Source organism: Pararge aegeria, chromosome 15, assembly GCF_905163445.1.
Source record: "Pararge aegeria chromosome 15, ilParAegt1.1, whole genome shotgun sequence".
Classification (NCBI taxonomy): domain Eukaryota; kingdom Metazoa; phylum Arthropoda; class Insecta; order Lepidoptera; family Nymphalidae; genus Pararge; species Pararge aegeria.
In genome coordinates, this window is record NC_053194.1 from 4,618,264 (window position 1) to 4,636,790 (window position 18,527).

At 35.5% G+C, this 18,527-nt stretch overlaps 1 protein-coding gene across 1 annotated transcript; it reads left to right on the forward strand.

Moving 5' to 3' along the window:
- The first annotated feature begins 249 nt into the window (after nucleotides 1–249).
- Nucleotides 250–16,223, forward strand: LOC120629920 (MORN repeat-containing protein 5-like). The gene is made up of 7 exons (XM_039899003.1): nucleotides 250–302; nucleotides 2,239–2,313; nucleotides 5,125–5,249; nucleotides 9,549–9,735; nucleotides 12,951–13,118; nucleotides 15,505–15,709; nucleotides 16,126–16,223. Exons 1-7 carry the CDS (start codon nucleotides 271–273, stop codon nucleotides 16,213–16,215), a joined length of 882 nt encoding a protein of 293 aa, XP_039754937.1. The 5' UTR covers nucleotides 250–270; the 3' UTR covers nucleotides 16,216–16,223.
- Nucleotides 16,224–18,527: the final 2,304 nt, after the last annotated feature.

An 18,527-nucleotide genomic window follows, 5' to 3' on the forward strand; every position in this document is an offset into this window, starting at 1 on the left:
GTATTATATTCATAAAAAAATATTCATCAGCTATCTTAGTACCCATAACACAAGCTACGCTTACTTTGGGGTAGATGGCGATGTGTGTATTGTCGTAGTATATTTATTATTAGTTATTTATTAAGAGGTCTCCAAATGTTTTGGATGAACTGAATTTTGACAAACAAATATTATTTGAAACTTGTTATTATAATTTATATTGCTTAACTTACTATATTTTATTTATATTGTTGCAGAGATTTAATTTGTTGTTTTAACTCCATTAAGGCAATGTCACTTAACAAATCGAGGGATAGTTCAGTGTAAGTTTTTATTTCTGAAATTTCTTTAACCACACATTACATATACGCGAATCATTACGACAGATTAGACATTAAATGTTGGACCACAAAGCCGTAATAATGCAATGACTTTTTACATACATCGGTGCATCGAGGTTTTACCGAGGTCTTGCCGATCGGTAATATCACTTAGGTATATTTGAAGCTTTAGATTCTTTCATGAAATGTAATTAAACAAATAAAGGACTGTTTCAGTGATTTTTAATACACTGGTACGACTAATTATTGATATAATAGGGTGGATAACAAATCTGGCGTTTTCCTAGAATATTCTTTTAATTTAGAACCCCAACCTCCAATTTATTAAGTCATCCGGACTAGATTGCCGGCTAAGGGTAAAATATAAATCCAAAACGCTAATACAAACTTAACCCAACACTCGCAGTAGATGCCTTTGGGATGTCATCTCCCAAAATTGTTGTAGCCGGAGGACTATATCTCTGGTAGAGTAGCAGCCACGACATTTAAAAAGCTATATACAATCCGGAAAAAACGATTCTGAGCACATTTGTATACTCTTTTACCACTATATAGTAGAATGGAAAGGGCAGTCGCAAAATAGTTTCTATTAGATTTGAGGTATGCTTACTTTCACTTTCTGGTTTACCGGTTATTATTAATAAAATTTGATAATTATTTGCTAAACCTATTGGAGAAGCGTGGATGGTTTTTTAAATGCTTTGGTGGTTAGCCCGCGACAGGTATCGTACCCGACTGTTACGGCTTATCATTTCTATTGTAGGTTTCTGTAAAAAAATTCAGTACAACATTGGTCGTATCCACCGTGCCTTAGAGAGCACGTAAAGCCATCCAAGTTCAGCGCTCCTTCGTTTATTTGTAATTGTGCCACGTTCTAGTATTAAAACAGTTACGCCGGTTTTCACTAAACCTACGCGTCGCCTTAATCGGATGCCTAGTGATTTAGGTGATCCCTAAAGAAAAAAACGTTTTACGAATTCTTATGTGATGACTAACGCCATCTAAAGTTACGACACCGATTCAGCGGATCGTAAATTTTAAGTGACTTGTAAACTGGTACTTGACAGATGGCAATAATATAAATAAGTTTTTTTTTAATAGATCATTTCGAGAAATTAAAAATATGATAACACAAACACCGTATTATAAAAATTAAGCCAAATAATTGTGAATAATTGAATTGAATAATTGTTAAGATTCATCATTCATCATTGTAAAGTCAACATCTCCTGAGGATGCTCCGGTTTTGGAGCGAAACGTGCGTAGAGGGTACATTGCCGAGGATCTGTTTGGTGTGGAGTATACGGATTGAAGTAATTATAAATTACACCATACAGAGTACAGAAAATAAAGCTTAATTTTCATAATATATTATGGATTTTCGCAAAGTAACGCCTGCTTCTATCCAATACAAACACCTTGTGGCAAGAACCATAGACAAGTTAGGTTCTATTAATTGCCGAGTGAAAATCGATCGTTGTAAATGTAAATGTATGTTTAGGAATATTCTTTGATGGGCGTTTCTTGCTTAGGTATTGCCTTGTCCGTCGTTATTGAAAAAGGGCATTAATCCCTCTCCTAAAGCTAAAGCTAAAGCTTCCTCTTTCGTAGTAGAAAGAGGAAGCTTTAGCTAGGATCAGTAACTGGCTGGCCAACTAGATAGATAGATAGATAGACAAATTCTTTATTGCACACAATTAAGGGATAAAGATAATATAAATTGAAAACATAAATATAAGAAGAATAAAAATTCGCAAAGGCGGTTAAAGGCGCTTTAAGGCTTATCGCTAGGTTTTGTGAAGAAAATTGAAGAAGAGAAAGAAAACATAGATTGCTGTTTTTAAAAATATTAAGTAGAACTCTATTTCTTAGCTACTCAGGAGCATGACAACGAGTAAATAAGCAAGTTTGTTTGCAGAGCCGGGACAAAGCGCGCGTCACAATGGGAGGATCTGATGAGAAAGTTCTCAGAAGCGCACAAAGAGGAGTGCAAGTAAGTGAGCTATATAAACTATAGTATCACGTTCTCTGAGATCATCTAGGTTTAGGAAACGGTGCAATACAAAGATTTAAATCGTTAGATATTCTTTAATTCTATATTTCTTTATAATTTCTTTAATTTTATGAACCCTTTTATTTTATGCTTTCGAAGCCAAAAGCCGTGGGTTCTATTCGTACAGCTGGGAAATGTTTGTGTGATGAGCATAAATGTTTTTTAGTGTTCGGGTATTTATATGTATATTCTAAGTATTTATGTACATACCTATCCCTAATAATATTATAAATGTCAATGTAAGTTTGTTTGTTACGCTTTCACGCAAAAACTACTAAACCGATACTCATGAAACTTTGTAAACATATTCTTGGAAGTGTTAGAAGTAATATAGGATATCCCGACATTAAGCTCGGTTCCTTAGAGAGAGAGGATGAAAGTGTTTGACGATTTTACACCATAACTCCGAATAAATTATAACCGATTTAAGTAATTATTTTTGTACTATAGAGGTTATATTTTTGGTAGACCACACCAAATTCGTGTAGATCTGATGAATGTGGTTGGAGATAGAGGACAGAACTCCTCAGTGGACAGCAGCAAACCCCTCATTTAAGGCTTAGCGATACTTAGACTTACTTTTTTTAGAACTACAACAAAATTTAATGCCACATTAAAAAAACAAAATCAAACGCAGACGAATTTTCGAAGTTATCATCAGTCATCTTAGTACCCATAACACAAACTACGCTTACTTTGGGGCTAGAAGGGTAGTGGGTAGATATTGTCGTGGCATATTTAAAAAAAAATAGAATACTGAGATTCCTAATCATATACTCGTAGCAGAGGCGCGCTCAGTGTGTCGATCAGGAAAGGTCTGGCAAATGGAACAAACTGGTATCATATAAAAATACTTATAACATATATATAAACACCCAGACACTGAAAAACATTCATGTTCATCACTCAAACATTTTTCAGTTGTGGGAATGAGTTTACGTCTATGAGTAAGGTGTCGTGTCGCGTCGCCGTTCTTAATAATATTATGTTAAAATAATGCTTAGTAAACGCGGGTAATACCGCGGGGAACAGCTAGTCTTATTAAAAGCTCTCAGACACTGCGACGACTTCTAGCTTACCTGTACGAGTAAGGCGTCGTATCGCGTCGCGACGCATAATAATAATGTTAAAATAATGCTTAGTAAACGTTGGTAATACCGCGGGGAACAGCTAGTCTTATTGAGAGCTCTCAGATACTGCGGCTTCTAGCTTTGATGTTCAAACTACAAACAGATCAATGGCACAAAGGCAAGTATGTATCGGGCAATTACGCATGCCATATTGTCTTTGAAATTTCGTTTTATCTTTTTTTTTGTATGCTTGTGATCGGTAAGCATAAATTAATACTATTGCTTATATTTCGCTTGTATCCAAACATGCCGGAATGGCGATCCAAGAATCATACACCACAATACAAATAAAACCTGTAGCAAAACCATGAATACCTCAGATTTTTTTTTCTGCAATCTCATCGGGTGGTAATGATGCAATCTAAGTTGATAGCGGGCTAGCGAAACGCTTAATAACACGGCAGCACGTCTTTAACGGTAGAGTGGTAACTAGGCAATGCCGAAGCCTCTTATTTGACCAGAGCATAGAAAACTGTAAAATTATAATTTCCCAAACCGCAGAATTGCTTGGGATTTTTAAGTGTTTTGGTCGGGTCGTACCCTGTTCTGTAACCCTACGCGCCGCTGGCGTACTTTTTGGCGAAAGATCATCTCCGATAACTATCAAACTATAATATGTCCTAATATCTTAGTAGCGGCACAAAACCGTGGAATTACGTCTATAGGATGATATGATCAAGATAATGAATCTTAGTGTTTCACAGACAAAGCTTAAGGAACTAAAGTTTTCACACTTTGTGTAATATCAGAAGCGGTAAAGGTATTTATTTTGATAGGTATTAATTTAATATTATCAAATTTGAATTGTAAGTAGAGTATAATTTTTTATTCTATTTTATTGCTCGCTATTATAATGGCTGCTACATAAAGGATAGATATATCCCACATCGGACTTTTTTAACTTGCCGCTAAGAAAATTAAAAATTTCAAAAGTTGGGAAGTTATTGGTTTCACCCCGCTTTTCGAAAATCGAGCTTTCATCAGTCGACGTTTTGAGGTCCTAGAAAGCTTTCCTGACTATTACCGCGATGATGACATCATGTCTGTATGTATGTGTGTGTGTGATCGATTGGATCGCGATTGGCGACATTCGAAAGGGCTTTACTAAACTTTTTTTTTACGATTTTCTACTCTTCCGAGATCGATTCGGACGGATAGATTCCGAGAAATCAAAAGATAAAAATTTTTAAAAACTGTTTTTTAGAATATTTTTTAAACAGCTCTACAGATCGATCCCAAATACTTATCAGGTCTTAAGCTTGATAAACCCCGTCGATCGCCGCCGGTCCGGTCGAAGTCGGTTGATCCGTTCGAGAGCTAGTATCGAAAACGAAAAATTCCGAAAAAAGTGTTTTTTTAGAATAATTATGAAAATTTTCGTCGGAATGATTTTTGATCTAGAATTCTTCATAGGACTCAATAAGCTGGGTCGAGTGCCTCCAACCACGTTAAATCGGATGATTCGTTTAATAGTTATAGCAAACATCGAAAAAAAAATGTTTCATGAAACTTCTACCAGAATTTCGAGCTCGAAGAGCTCAAAAACAATGTAATAAATTCAGTTAACGGAAAATTAAAGAAGAAGTTAAAGATAGGATCTAATCATAGTATATATCAACAGAACTGTATCGTTGGACATTCCTCGGGTGCAGCGTTCCACGAAGCAGTTCCCGACTGGCTCTCAATACGAAGGCACTTGGGATTTGCTCGGAATGAGTGGCTTTGGTGTTTACAAATTTCCCAATGGTCAGTTTTTCAAAATATTTCTAATCATATTTACCAAATTTCATATTTTATCATATTTTTATTTATTTGATCATATTTTGTCTGGTCGAAGGCTTCGGCCGTGGCTAGCTTACCGCCATACCGACTAAGACGTGCCGACGACACGTAGTGGACACGTAAGGAATATGGGCTCAATAAACTGCGATTCATCTGACTGGTTTGTCTGTTACCATATTAGACTGCATCCTTATTCAGGAGGTGAGATTGCAGTCTAGGGCTAACTTGTAGTAGAATTTAAAAAAAACCTTCTGCACTACTGAAATTTCGGTCGAAACTAGCTATCAACAAAAAGCAATATCATTAAAATTTCATATATTGATCAGACATTAAAGAAAGTACATATACTTTTATCATCAAAGCGGCCCATAAGGGCTATAATAGCCTAATAGGATGGGTCTCTTCCCAGAAGAGTTTAAGCCGTAGTTCACCATGTGGCCTAAGCGCGGATTGGTTGACTTCACATGCCTTTGAGGCATACAGGTTTAGTCACGACGTTTTCCTTCACCGATAAAGCAAGTGATATTTAATTGATTAGAACGCACATAGCTGAGATAAGTAACAAGTGCTTGCCGGAAATCGAACTCTGTCCACCGAGCGTGAAGATGAAGTTCTTTACACTAGGCTAACGACGACTCCCGCACTGTACACTGTACAGAAAACTCAGCCAATTTATAACATAACCTGCCCTACCTGCGAATTGCATCTTTGTTTTGTTTAAACGAGCCATATTTATAAGGAGAACACTGTCGCTTAAAACACAGGTATAGCTAGCTAGCTTAGGGATAATTGATTTCTGTATATCATTGTAAATTATACGAATAAAAAAAAATATACTACGACAACACACATAACGCCATCTAGCCCCAAAGTAATCGTAGCTTGTGTTATGGGTACTAAGATGACTGATGAATATTTTTATGAATAATATACATAAATACTTATAATATACAGATAAACACCCAGACACTGAAAAACATTTATGCTCATCACACAAACATTTTCCAGTTGTGGGAATCGAACCCACGGCCTTGGACTCAGAAAGCAGGGTCGCTGCCCACTGCGCCAGTTGGCCGTGAATAATATAAGTTATACCTATTACGCAGAAGTAATGTAATTTGTACCTTTGTTTTTTTGAACAATAAACAATCATTATTATTGTTTTTACTTTGAATACACAAACAGCACGCCCCTAAACCATAAAACAAATTGGCGGCCTAATCGCTAGAAGCCGGGAAACAATGCATGCATTTTATTCCCTCAGTATTTGCTATGAAAGAATCCTTACTAAAATTATATAGCCCCTCCGTTAAGTACATACATAGGGTATAATGGAATCTATATGAAAATATTTAAATACAATATTTTCCAATCATCCAGAAACTCATTAATAATTTGTTTAGATTACCGATATACAATAATGCCACAAAGGTAAATCGTGACGCACCAATGTACTGCGGAGTGTACAGTCCTTGAAGTAGCCGACCGGCGCGAACCGGCGCCGACGCGAACTCACAAACGATTTGATCAAACTAACTGTAACGTGTGCGAAAGTTTGTTTGTTCATCTGTTTTTCGATGGCACAGCAACAGAGTAACGTATTGCCATGGCTATTAGCGAACAAGTTAATATTCTAGATAGTGTACTAGTAATTTTTATCCTGTTAAAAATACAGGGTTTTTATAGAATAGATATAATACGCAGTTCTATTAGCGTGGGCGGAGCCGCGGGTAAATCCATATCCCTGCGGTCTAGTCTTCTTCTTTTTTAACATCTTCCACATCTTTAAGCTCAAGCTGCATTGATTGCATCAAGCTGTCTACCTTTTCTTGACTTCGTCCTTCAAACGCTTTCGCGGTGTCCTTTCTTCCCATGGCTTCCATTCCAGGAGATGTTTGTACCAAGATTTTTATTTTATTTTATTTTAATATAGTTATTTTTTTTTTTTTTTTTAATTTAGTTATAGTTTTTTATTTGCTTAAAACTACAATGTTTTTTCTTAAATTACCCTCGACCCCCAAACTAGGATATCCCGTATCTTGGGGGTCAGTGTCTTCCCATATGTGCATCGAGAAAAAACAAAGAGAGCACATATTTAGAAGTTTACACTATCAACATTCAATTTATTATGTGTATAAGTGTGTGTGTGAATGTGTGCGTGTCTTAAGAGCCATATGTCCGGCCCACTTCCATTTAAATGATACTTGTTTCATTACATGCGTTCTCTTTTGAGTCCCTCGATGTCGCTCCCTCCAGTTTCCTCTCCACAACCCAGTTTTCGGCATCGTAAGTGAGCATTGGTAGTTTGCACTGGTTACAAATTCTGGCTTTTTGTTATGCTGAGTTTTTAATCTGAAAAAACAAAGTCCAATTTAGAATATGCCGCCCACATGTGCCCATAAATGTTATGAATCGTTTAAAACCATTAAAATTTAATGATGACAGTAGGAGAGGGAAAAAACTGTTGTATTTTAGCCAACATTTACCCCTTCAATTTCGTATAACTAGGTTAACCGAACTCACCATACAAGTGAGGTAGAGCAGGCTGCAGGGATCGTTTCCTGACAAGTACGTCGTTAAGCTTGGAAAATTTGTCCGTACTCGTTAACCTTAATATTTACTCGGACATCGTTAACTTAATACCTATAACGTTTTAGAGCATCAATATAACTGTGCATAATTTTATTAAACTTGAGCAAGTTCCTAGTTAAGTTCCTAATTACAGAATGTATTATTAACTAGGCAAAATTTGGGTAGTTTTTATAGTCATAATTTTCGGACCAAGCACATACCCTGATAATGAGTGATAAGGGGAAATCCATCTACAATCCAACGATAGAAACTTGGGGAAGAAGAAAATAAATTGGGAAGTTGGTAGGTAAGGAAGGCAAGAGATCTTGTGTGATGGCAAGCTATCAGGGAGGTCTATGTTTATGTGTTGTGTAAATCGATTGATTGATTGAATCGATTGATAGATCTCAGGCTGTCAGTTACCATCCAGAACTTCAATGGGGCCCACACATAAATAATAAAGCGAACAGACTTAGTTGTGCAGCATACGCGGTTAAAAAGATTCGCCACATGACAAATATGGAAACTGTTAAGCTTGTGTATTTTAGTTATTTTTACAGCATTATGTCCGACGGCATTTTATTATGAGGTAATGCTGCTGATATACGTAGATTCTATTTTCGTCCTGCAGAAAAGCAAGAGGGCTGTTCGTGCAATATATAAAATGGGCCCAAGAGAGTCATTAAAGGATAAATTTATAGAAGTAAAAATAATGACGGTGCATAGTCTGTAAATATTTGATAATTTAGGTCTATAAAAAAAAATTGTAACATTATAAATATTAGAAGCAAAAATAAACTCGTTTTGCAGTTCACTAGGCTTCATAAAATTGCTTATTCATTCAAGGGCATTTGTATATTATTTTATAACAAATTACCGAATGAAATCTTTGAGATGTCTCTCAATAAGTTCAAAGTTTATATAAAACGTAAGCTTACAGAGAAATCCTATTATTATGTTAAGGATTATTTAAACGATAAAAAAACTTAGGTGTGAATTGCTCTAACGTCATAGCTTAATATTAATTTACTGTGAGATGGTGATAACAAAAGAAATACCCGGCTAAGTGGTGTGGGCTCTTCTTAGACCGAGGCGCGTTTGGAACCCTCGTAGCTTTAGGTTTTGGTTGGCGAACAAAGATATCACCATCCCCTTACAATAATGTAAACATATATGTATGGACGCTTCATAAGTGCCAGTGAAAGGCCTACATGGCTAAAAAAAATTTGAATTTTACGTCATAAAGTCTGGTTCGATCTATCGATGCTCGTAGTCCAAAATCTTGCTATTATTCCAAAGAAACATCTTACTTTTTTCTTATTTATACTCTCATCAAATACCAAGGCTTGCACTAGTTAATTTAATTGTACCATTATCAACATTACTTCATAATTGTAAATAATCTTATTTCAATAATTAATATCTTTTGAATTTCTCTTTCTTTCTTTCTTTGAAATAATTGTACCAAATAGTAACGCCACTTAAAATTTAAATAATACCCTGATTATAATTTGCATGCCAATTTTGCGTGGTACAGTTAAGATCTACATATTTTTTTCTGTTACACAAACACACACACACGGTGTTACAGAAAAATTTGTACATTCACTCACACCTGTATCAGTAAATAAATGAAATTGATTGATTGATTGATTGACTAGATGACAATCATGCCCGATGGACGTATTTCAGATGTTATCTACGAGGGAGAATTTGACGACGGAATGTTTCACGGTCGAGGGGATCTTATTTATCCTAGTGGCGTTGTACTCCGCGGAACATGGAAGAAAGGAAAAATGACCGAAAGAAAACTCGTCTTTGCCGACGGTTTGGAGTATGACGAGGTGGATTGGAAGTATTGCAAGAAGCCTGACAGACGGTGCTTTTGCTTACATACATACAATTACGGCAGTAGCTTTTTTTATATATATTTCAAATTTCATTTTCAGCAACAGTGGAAAACATTTTATTTATATATTGCCATGTGGTTTTCTTCAGGCGAATTCACTGCTTCTGATTCTAATAAGCTCAAATTCGACAGGTTCAAATAAAAATTCCACCATGCACCATAGAGTGCCGCCATCAGGACCAGATTTTTTTTATTATTTTATTTAAAAAGATCCAGATCCTGGTCTAACCAGTTAGAGTACATTTACATCGTACCAGTGACTAAATGAAAACAGCTATCAGATGCTTTGCCTGAAGAAAAACATAAGGCTCGAGAATATTATATATATATATATATATATATACAACGTGTCAATGACAAACGAAATACTGCTTTACCTCTGTACCTCACATTATTTACTGTCTCTAAAACTTAAATGTGATTCCGAAACGCTAATAATTTTCGAGTATACCACTGCCATCGTTTGTACTGAGAGAAATTAAATACAGGAGTAACAACACATGCAAAATTAAAATCAAGTGACACCTGACACTTTATTAGGTACGCCTCGTGTGGCGTAAGTATTATTTACGTATCGGTAGTTTATCTTCAAAATGGGTTGTCGTTAACCCTTAAAATGTTTGAAATTAGTTTGTATGGAATAAAAATATGAAATATTCGTATGCACCCTTCAGTATTTGGTTATTCGGTTACACGTTGTATATACGTGAGCCAATAATATTTAAAAAAAAGATCTCTTCTGTGTCGGGCCTTTTTTCTATTGTTCGTGAGCGTTCTTTTTATGCTTTATTAGATTTTTATAGAGAAACCAGATTCTTATATTATCATCTTACGCACTAATGAACTCCGTAAAGTATATAAACCTAACAAGTACTAGCAGGTTTTATTTAAAAGGGCAGTCTCACTTCCATCTACATCATAAATGTGTATATGTATGTTCATTTATTTGTTACTAATGCCCAGATCACCCGCTGAACCGATCTTGACGCAAATTTTTTCCTGCTTTTTAAATATTTTCCTGGAGACATATGCATAGGTACTTTTTATCCAAGAAAATTAAAGAGTTCCACAAAATAAATTTGAATCTTAAATCATTAAAAAAATCCGCGTGAAATATCTAGCAACCCATCAATGTCTTATATTTTATAATCTTAAAGTGATAGATTTTGATTAAATCTATAAAAAAATCCTTAGGGTTACATTATGTGATTTTATTTTGAGATAGCATAGCGTGGCGTGCTGGGTCAACTCTGTAATAAATGACAAGTACCATTTCCACATCTATGTTTGTATATTATTTGTCACTTTTTATTTAATTTCGCTAGGTACTAAATATATAAATAAGTATATTAGCTTGTGTGAAATGAATGCGAAATGTGTAAGATTTTTAGGAATATTTTTCGTGAAATTTTTCTGTTTACACTCGTATTGGGTTCAATCAAAAGTTGAAAATTTTCGCAATAAAACTTTGCACGATCAATCGGTCTCCGGCCGCTATCCCGTAACGAGTTAGTCTAGTGCCAGCAAACATAAAAAGGTTTCTACTTTCGGCCATGACGTTTTTTGGCACCATGTGCCAAATTACTTAACGATTGTCGCAACATCTTTAGTTGTCCCTAATACGTAATTTTAACCGCAGACGCAAAAACGACGGGGTGTTATAAGTTTGATGTGTGTGCGTGTGTGTGTGTGTGCATGATTGGGTGGGTGTATGCGTGCGTGTGTGTGTGTGTGTGTGTGTGTGGATGTCTGGCGATGGCATCGATTTTCCTAAACGGATTAACCGATTTTGATTTTGTTTTTTTTTGGATGATCAAGATCAAGATGAGCTATTTTTGATGAAAATCGGCCCAAGATGGCCGCCGCCACAAAATGGTGGATTACATACTTACAACGGGCTTGACGACTATGACAAAATTCAAATGCAATAAGGCCACCACCGATCACAATTTCCTGAATATGAGTTGATATAACTTTAATGTGTCGGGGGTCTATTCAATTATAAATTAAAATATATTTATTTAATCGTTTTCTATGCAATATCGTACTGCCTTGATCGCATGCCTTAGAGGTCACCATAATGTCCTCAAAGACGTTTGAGTACTACCAATCTGCAATTGGCCTTATGGAATACGGCCTAACTAGCTTCTACCGCGACTTCGTCCTTGAGATGTGTCAAATTTGTTAAAAAAACATATAGCTTGAAAGCTAGTTTGTAATAGGTTCAGTACAATTCAGGAAAAAAATAGATAGAGAAGTAAATATAGTTATTTTTGGGAATAAATAGGCTTATATTATAGAATAGATCTAACATTTGATTTTGGAACGCATCCTACTTCCTTTTCAACTCCACATGTTGTCCCTTAATCGTTGTCTAGAAAACAATTCCTAGTTTATTTTTTTTTGATGTTTGTAACTATTAATCGCAAATGGGAAAAGAAGGGAAGCATTTTTGCCACGCCTCGGTAAGATCGTCGAGCCGATGCTGGCGCCACCAGGTAGTAGACAGTTCAAAAGCAACATCAATAACTTTCATCGTCACTATCCGCAGCCTTTAAAATTCCTACTGGGCACAGGCCTCCTCTACATAAGGAACGACAGTTGAATGAATGGATGAATGAATACACTTTTATTGTACACCAAAGAAAAAAAGTAGTTACAGAGACATACATAGCATAAATACATAGCAAAAGAGTACAATTTGGTGGCCTTTTCGCTGCATAGCGATTTCTTCCAGGCAACCAATGCGAAAAAGGAAAAAACATAGAAAAGAGGTAGGTGGTGCAATAAATCAGATTTAAAAATTGTACAAATATATAAATAAAATATATATATATATATAAATATACCTATAATATATATATATGACAGTTAAAGAGTATGGACCCACCACGTTGCTACAATGCAGGTTGGTGCATCACAAATTAGTGATACTAATCCTGACTGATGGCTTAACGTACTTTCCGAGACATGGGAGTTGACACCGCCGATTTCCTAATTCAGGATGGTAACTCAAACAAAGCAAAGAAGCTGTGAGGTAGGTACTGGTATACCTCACAATTTTTTCACCGACCCGGCATTCGAATCTAGAACCTAGAGATATGTAGTATATCATGCTAATCACTAGACCAACGAAACAGATGTGAACCATCCTTATAATTTTCACATAATGGTATGTTTCTCAGGTTTACTATAGAGTACGAAAAAGGTCTGCAACCGGCCGGCAAGTCTTTCATGACCGCAGAACAACCTACTCGGCCCATACCACCAGGGTTTTATGATTCTGGTGACGGATTCTACGACCCCGAAACTAAAGCCGTATACAAAGTTGACGATCTTAGCGCCATTGTAAGGTAAAATATTTTATACCAAGCCAACTCAATGTGATAATAATTATCGTCATCAACCCACTACCGCCCCACTACAGGGGTTCAGGCTGTCGACCACCACGATGGGTAAAGAACATTATTGAGAACTCTTAGACATGCAGGTTTCCTCACTATGTTTTCATTCTGCGATTCTTCGTAAACATGCCGAGATGCGCTATGACCCTAACTTAGCAAACACGAAGCGTAGATCATATATGGTATGTAGGATGGAGGCAACACCGCACCGCAGTCGCAAGACGCCATTACCCATTTTTGAGTTGCTTACTGTACAACAGACTAAACAAAGAAATTAATATCTACCCTTTACCAAGACACTCATGTAAGTTAAAATGTTTAAAGTGGCTTCAATCACTATCTTATGTAGAGACGGAAAAACTTTTAATTATTTTTAAATAGGTTCAATTGAAAGATTCTCTCACACACATGCACGCACGCACACACGCACACACACACACACACACACACACACACACACACACACACAGACAGACACTTACATACTTACACACAAAATACACACACACTCGAGGTCAAGATTAACATGTTGCATGTATCCCTTTTTTGTATCTCATTTTATTTTCATTAATATTTTTGAATGTATTTAGATTTTTTGATAAATATCAAGTGAACAGTGGTAAATTTTAAGTTTTGGAGGTGGGCGTGATCACCGTTACGCAGTTTCATACTTTTACAGTGTCGTTTCATTCATTAGTGGTTAAGATATGTTATTGTTCACAAATAAATAAATAAATATTCACCGATAGATCAAGTGTTTTTAACTGTCTTAAAACGCACATACCTCCAAAAAGTAAAGGCATCATTAGGTCTACTTTGACAATACAGAGTCTAATACTCGAAAAAGACTCCGCGATGGCTAGCAAGCTAATCTTGCACTAAGGCTACAGGCTGTGATAATATTTAGTAAAGCTCTTGAGGTAGCGTTAATGGTTTGTAATCCCACACTCCTGGGAGAGGAAGGCTGTGGGAGATAAATAAACCCAAGTATGACTACGCATTTAAAATTCTCTACGGCATCATAACTGCGAAACATGGGATCAAGGTAATTAAGAATAATGAATCCATTTAGCAGGCGAGTCACTTAACAGCGATTGCTAATTAAATGAAAATAAAGCTCGCATACCGTAATAATATATTCGAAAATGATACGTTGGAATTTTGGAGGTTAACAATCATTATAATAATAATTTATAACCATTCATTTAAAAATAAAAGGTTGTATCAAATATTCTTACATCAAAACATATAACTAACCAAAACAAACGTAAGAAAACAAAAGCAAAGTTCTACTCTCGCATTAAAACTCCCTTACAAGAGTCAGTAGATTAGAGTATTTAGATTAGTTCTTTACAAGCGGTGATAGCCTAAAGGTCAGGGCTTCAGCCTTCATTTCGGAAGGGACCCAGTTAGATCCCCACAAGCATTTTTAACTCTTCAAAGCTATACAACGTGAAACGGAATCATGAAATAGTTTCGAATGGTGCATAAGTATATTTGTTAAGGAATCACCCTGTAAAAATATTAAATCAAAAGCATATTTATTTTTCCATACGAATTAATTCAAAACATTCTGAGCGTTTACATGGGTTGTCATAACAACCCATTTGACAATAGAAGACCGACACGTACCTACGCGACACATACCTAATAAGCTATCGCAATGTAAAATGGTTTACTCAAAAACTATTAGCGTTTCGGTTTCACAGATAAGTAACAGAGACAGTAAATATTGTATGTACCTTTGAAGAATTATTTCGGTTTTCATTTACACGTTGTATATAAGATTTAATTTTTTGTAATAAAATTTCACTTGCTTTAACGTCTGGGGGTCGTCCTTTACGTTCTAAAAGGCGTACGAGTTAAAAAAACGTCCTTCCAGAATAGCCCTGCAGCAGAAGGAGCAATCTCACTTTTTGCTTAAAGTAGAAAATTGCCTTATTCATGAGCACGGCAGCATTGGACTTCGTAACTGAAATTGGAAGTACGTATTTAAGTAAACAAAAAAAAAATACACACAAACACACACGCACACACACGCATAAAAACACGCGCACACCCACAAATAAATCAAATTTACCTAAGCACCCGCCTCAAAAATGTATATCATCGTATTTTTTTTTTCATTTATTTATTTCTTTTTATTCTTTATATAATGTTGCCTGTCAAATTGTCAAACCTTTGTTAATAAGACCATAGATATAGGGAAGACAGTTTATACTCCTGTGACACAGTTTAAACTACCACAGGAGACAGGGCTTCACACTAATGAAATGTATACTTTTTTGATAAAATAAAGATATTATTATTATTATTAAGTATTGTAATGGTTTAGGTCACCATCCGTTCGTGAACAAAAATGGATAATCGAGAACTGTCGCACGAGCCCTGACAAACCATTAGGACCTCGGGGATATCTCTACGAAGAATGGGTTGAACCGCTGATTACACTCCCTCGACCTCCTAAACCATCGTCAGCCTCTCAAGCTAATGATTCTGTGACTTTGTCACAATTTATATACGAACAGGATCGCGAAATGGTATGTTTATCTAAGTTCTTAATTAAAAACACGAAAAGGATAGTAATTCTTAATATATTAGTGCAGAGTAAAAACAAGCGATACCGAAGGGATCTCGACATTGTACAGAGGCTAGGGGTATCAAATAAACGCTTTATATTAATTTATTTAAAATTAAAATCGGCATCAACGTGTTATTATCGCCAGCGCCTGAGTATCGTCAGCGTGACGTGACGAATTTATCGATCTGGTAAAAATGGTCATAATAAACAGAAAAATAAAAGCGGTCGATTGCTGTCAAAATCCTTTTTACTCAGTGTTATTAGCGTCCTTTAGTTCCGCCGAGCTGTATAAATATCTTTACATACCGCAAATTGTAACTTTTTATCTAAAAACTTAGAAATCACATCATAGTCAAAAGTTAATTATCTCTACAGGAAGTCGCTTTCGAAAATCTTGAAGATGACGAATCCTTCACATCGAGCAGCACAGAATCCATTTCTACGACCGGAACCTGCTGCCATTAATACTGTCGATACTTAAAAATTGGGATAAATGGCTTATATGCCATTATTACCTGGGACGTAAAATTACCAAATGGGATTTTTATATACTTATTCGATTTCTTATGCTTTTTCTCTTAATAAGTTGTTATTTTTCAAAGTAGGCTTAATAATAATACCCGAGCTTACGCTAATTCTTTGTTACCTAAGGCTGAACTTTCAAGTTGAGGACGGGTTTCCACCAAAGCAGTAAGGTGAGAAGACGAGCGTTGATAGCCTGGTTTCAGCCTCCCTTTCGGGATGCCCCTTCTCATTTTGAGAGGAGAACCGTGCTCTGTCGCTAGTAAAGGGTTGATCATTATAATTAGTGTATAGTGGGCACCTCATTTCCACCACGGGGAAATTATGATGCTGTGTCTGTATTGAGATAAGAAAAGTTTGCATAGTCGGTCAGTGGTGAGCGTACTTATTATCGATATCGAAATGTTTATTTACAAAACATATCTCCTCTCTGTTCCTCTCCGCTTTTTTTTTATATACTACTACAATACACACATCGCCATCTGGCCCCAAAGTAAGTGTTACTTGTGTTATGGTTACTAAGATGACTGATGAATATTTTGACTGATGAGACGACCAGTTGGCAACCTGTCAGAGATATTTTATGAAGGAGACAAAGGTTATTATGAGATTATGGCTGTGTGCCGGTATAAGCTTCTTTTAATTGTTTAAATTGAAGCGTGCCTTGTCCAGCGTGCGTGTTAAAGATTAATATTACACACACGTACGTATGTTACGTTATGGAGGTATGAGTTAACATGATAATAGTTGCAGTGCTGCGACCAAATAGCGACGGCATAGTTAGCCTAGCATCTAGGCCAGCGCGCCCAAATCCTCACCAAGCTAAGCGCAAGCCTTTGAAAAATGTCGCAAAAGATTAGAGTTGAAAGATAAAATGCCACAGTCTTCATTAAAAAGTTGCGGAAAGATGTTACAATTTTTCTTCTTGTTCTTCCTCCCTGGCCTGTCTCTACATTTCCAATCATTGTACGTTTATGCATATATATATATATATCTTAATATATATAAATCTCCTGTCACGATGTTTGTCCGCGATGGACTCCTAAAATACTTAACCGATTTTAAATTAAATTGGCACACCGTGAGCGGTCTGGTCCAACTTAAGAGATAGGATAGCTTATATCTTTAATTATAGTCGCAATTTTATTTTATTGCAATTTATTTGTCTATAATTAATTGACAGTCACATGTTATATATATTTATACAAGAGATTTATATATATTAAGATATACTACTTTACTCATTTAAGGCTTAGCGATACTGAATACTTTAAAAACAAAATCAAACGCAGACGAAGTCGCGGGCAACAGCTTGTATATATATATATATATTTTATTTATATTTCGAAGATTTTTTAATTATTTCCAAGTCAAAGAAGATGAATTTTTATGTTGCTATCAATAAATAAAATTATAATTTATACTACAAATAATTAATGACATAGTTTTTTATTTAATGTTTTTAAAATTTATGTTTTATAAATATAACCTAAAATAAACTATTTAAAACTAAATAATATCTAAAACGTCCTCGAAACCACCGCAGCGAGGCACAGTTCCTAAGATGCTGGCAGCATTGCCCCTTTGGATGGCCAACCTAATTCGTTGGCCGAGGTAACTAACTGCCCGCTCTAGGAATAATTAATTATAATTATTAAATAGTTTATATTACTTCTATGTTTATTGTTAATTTTCCCAGTTACAAGGCAAATATAAACCTAAACCTACCGTTCTAATATTATTATTTAATTAATCTATTACTATTTTTCAATCGGGAAGAGACGAAGTGAAACTTATTAGGTGTACCTAACTCAGACAAATAATAATTTATAATACTTAATTGTTTTTATGTACCAAGGTATACCCTATCAACGTATTTTCTGTTTTTTTTATTATTTGCAGACAATCGAGGATGGAAGTTTACTAAATTGGAGGAATTGGCGGAAGTCGTCCATGTGGAATCAACGTCCTAATATCAAATTTGATTCTCTGTCTGATACGAATGCTTAAAAGTATTAGTTTTTTTTAGTATTTGTGCTTAATTTGTTTTAAATATTTAATAATATTATGTTTATTTATTTTATGTACTTTATTTGTTTTTTATAACCTTTTTATATTTAAATACATACATCCAACGCCTGGTGGAGACAAAATTACTTAACCAACCATAGCCTTACTGAACCTAACTAGACTAAGTATGAAGCGCTTTCTCTTTGAACCTAATGCTCTAGTATTATGTACGAAGCTCGTGATGA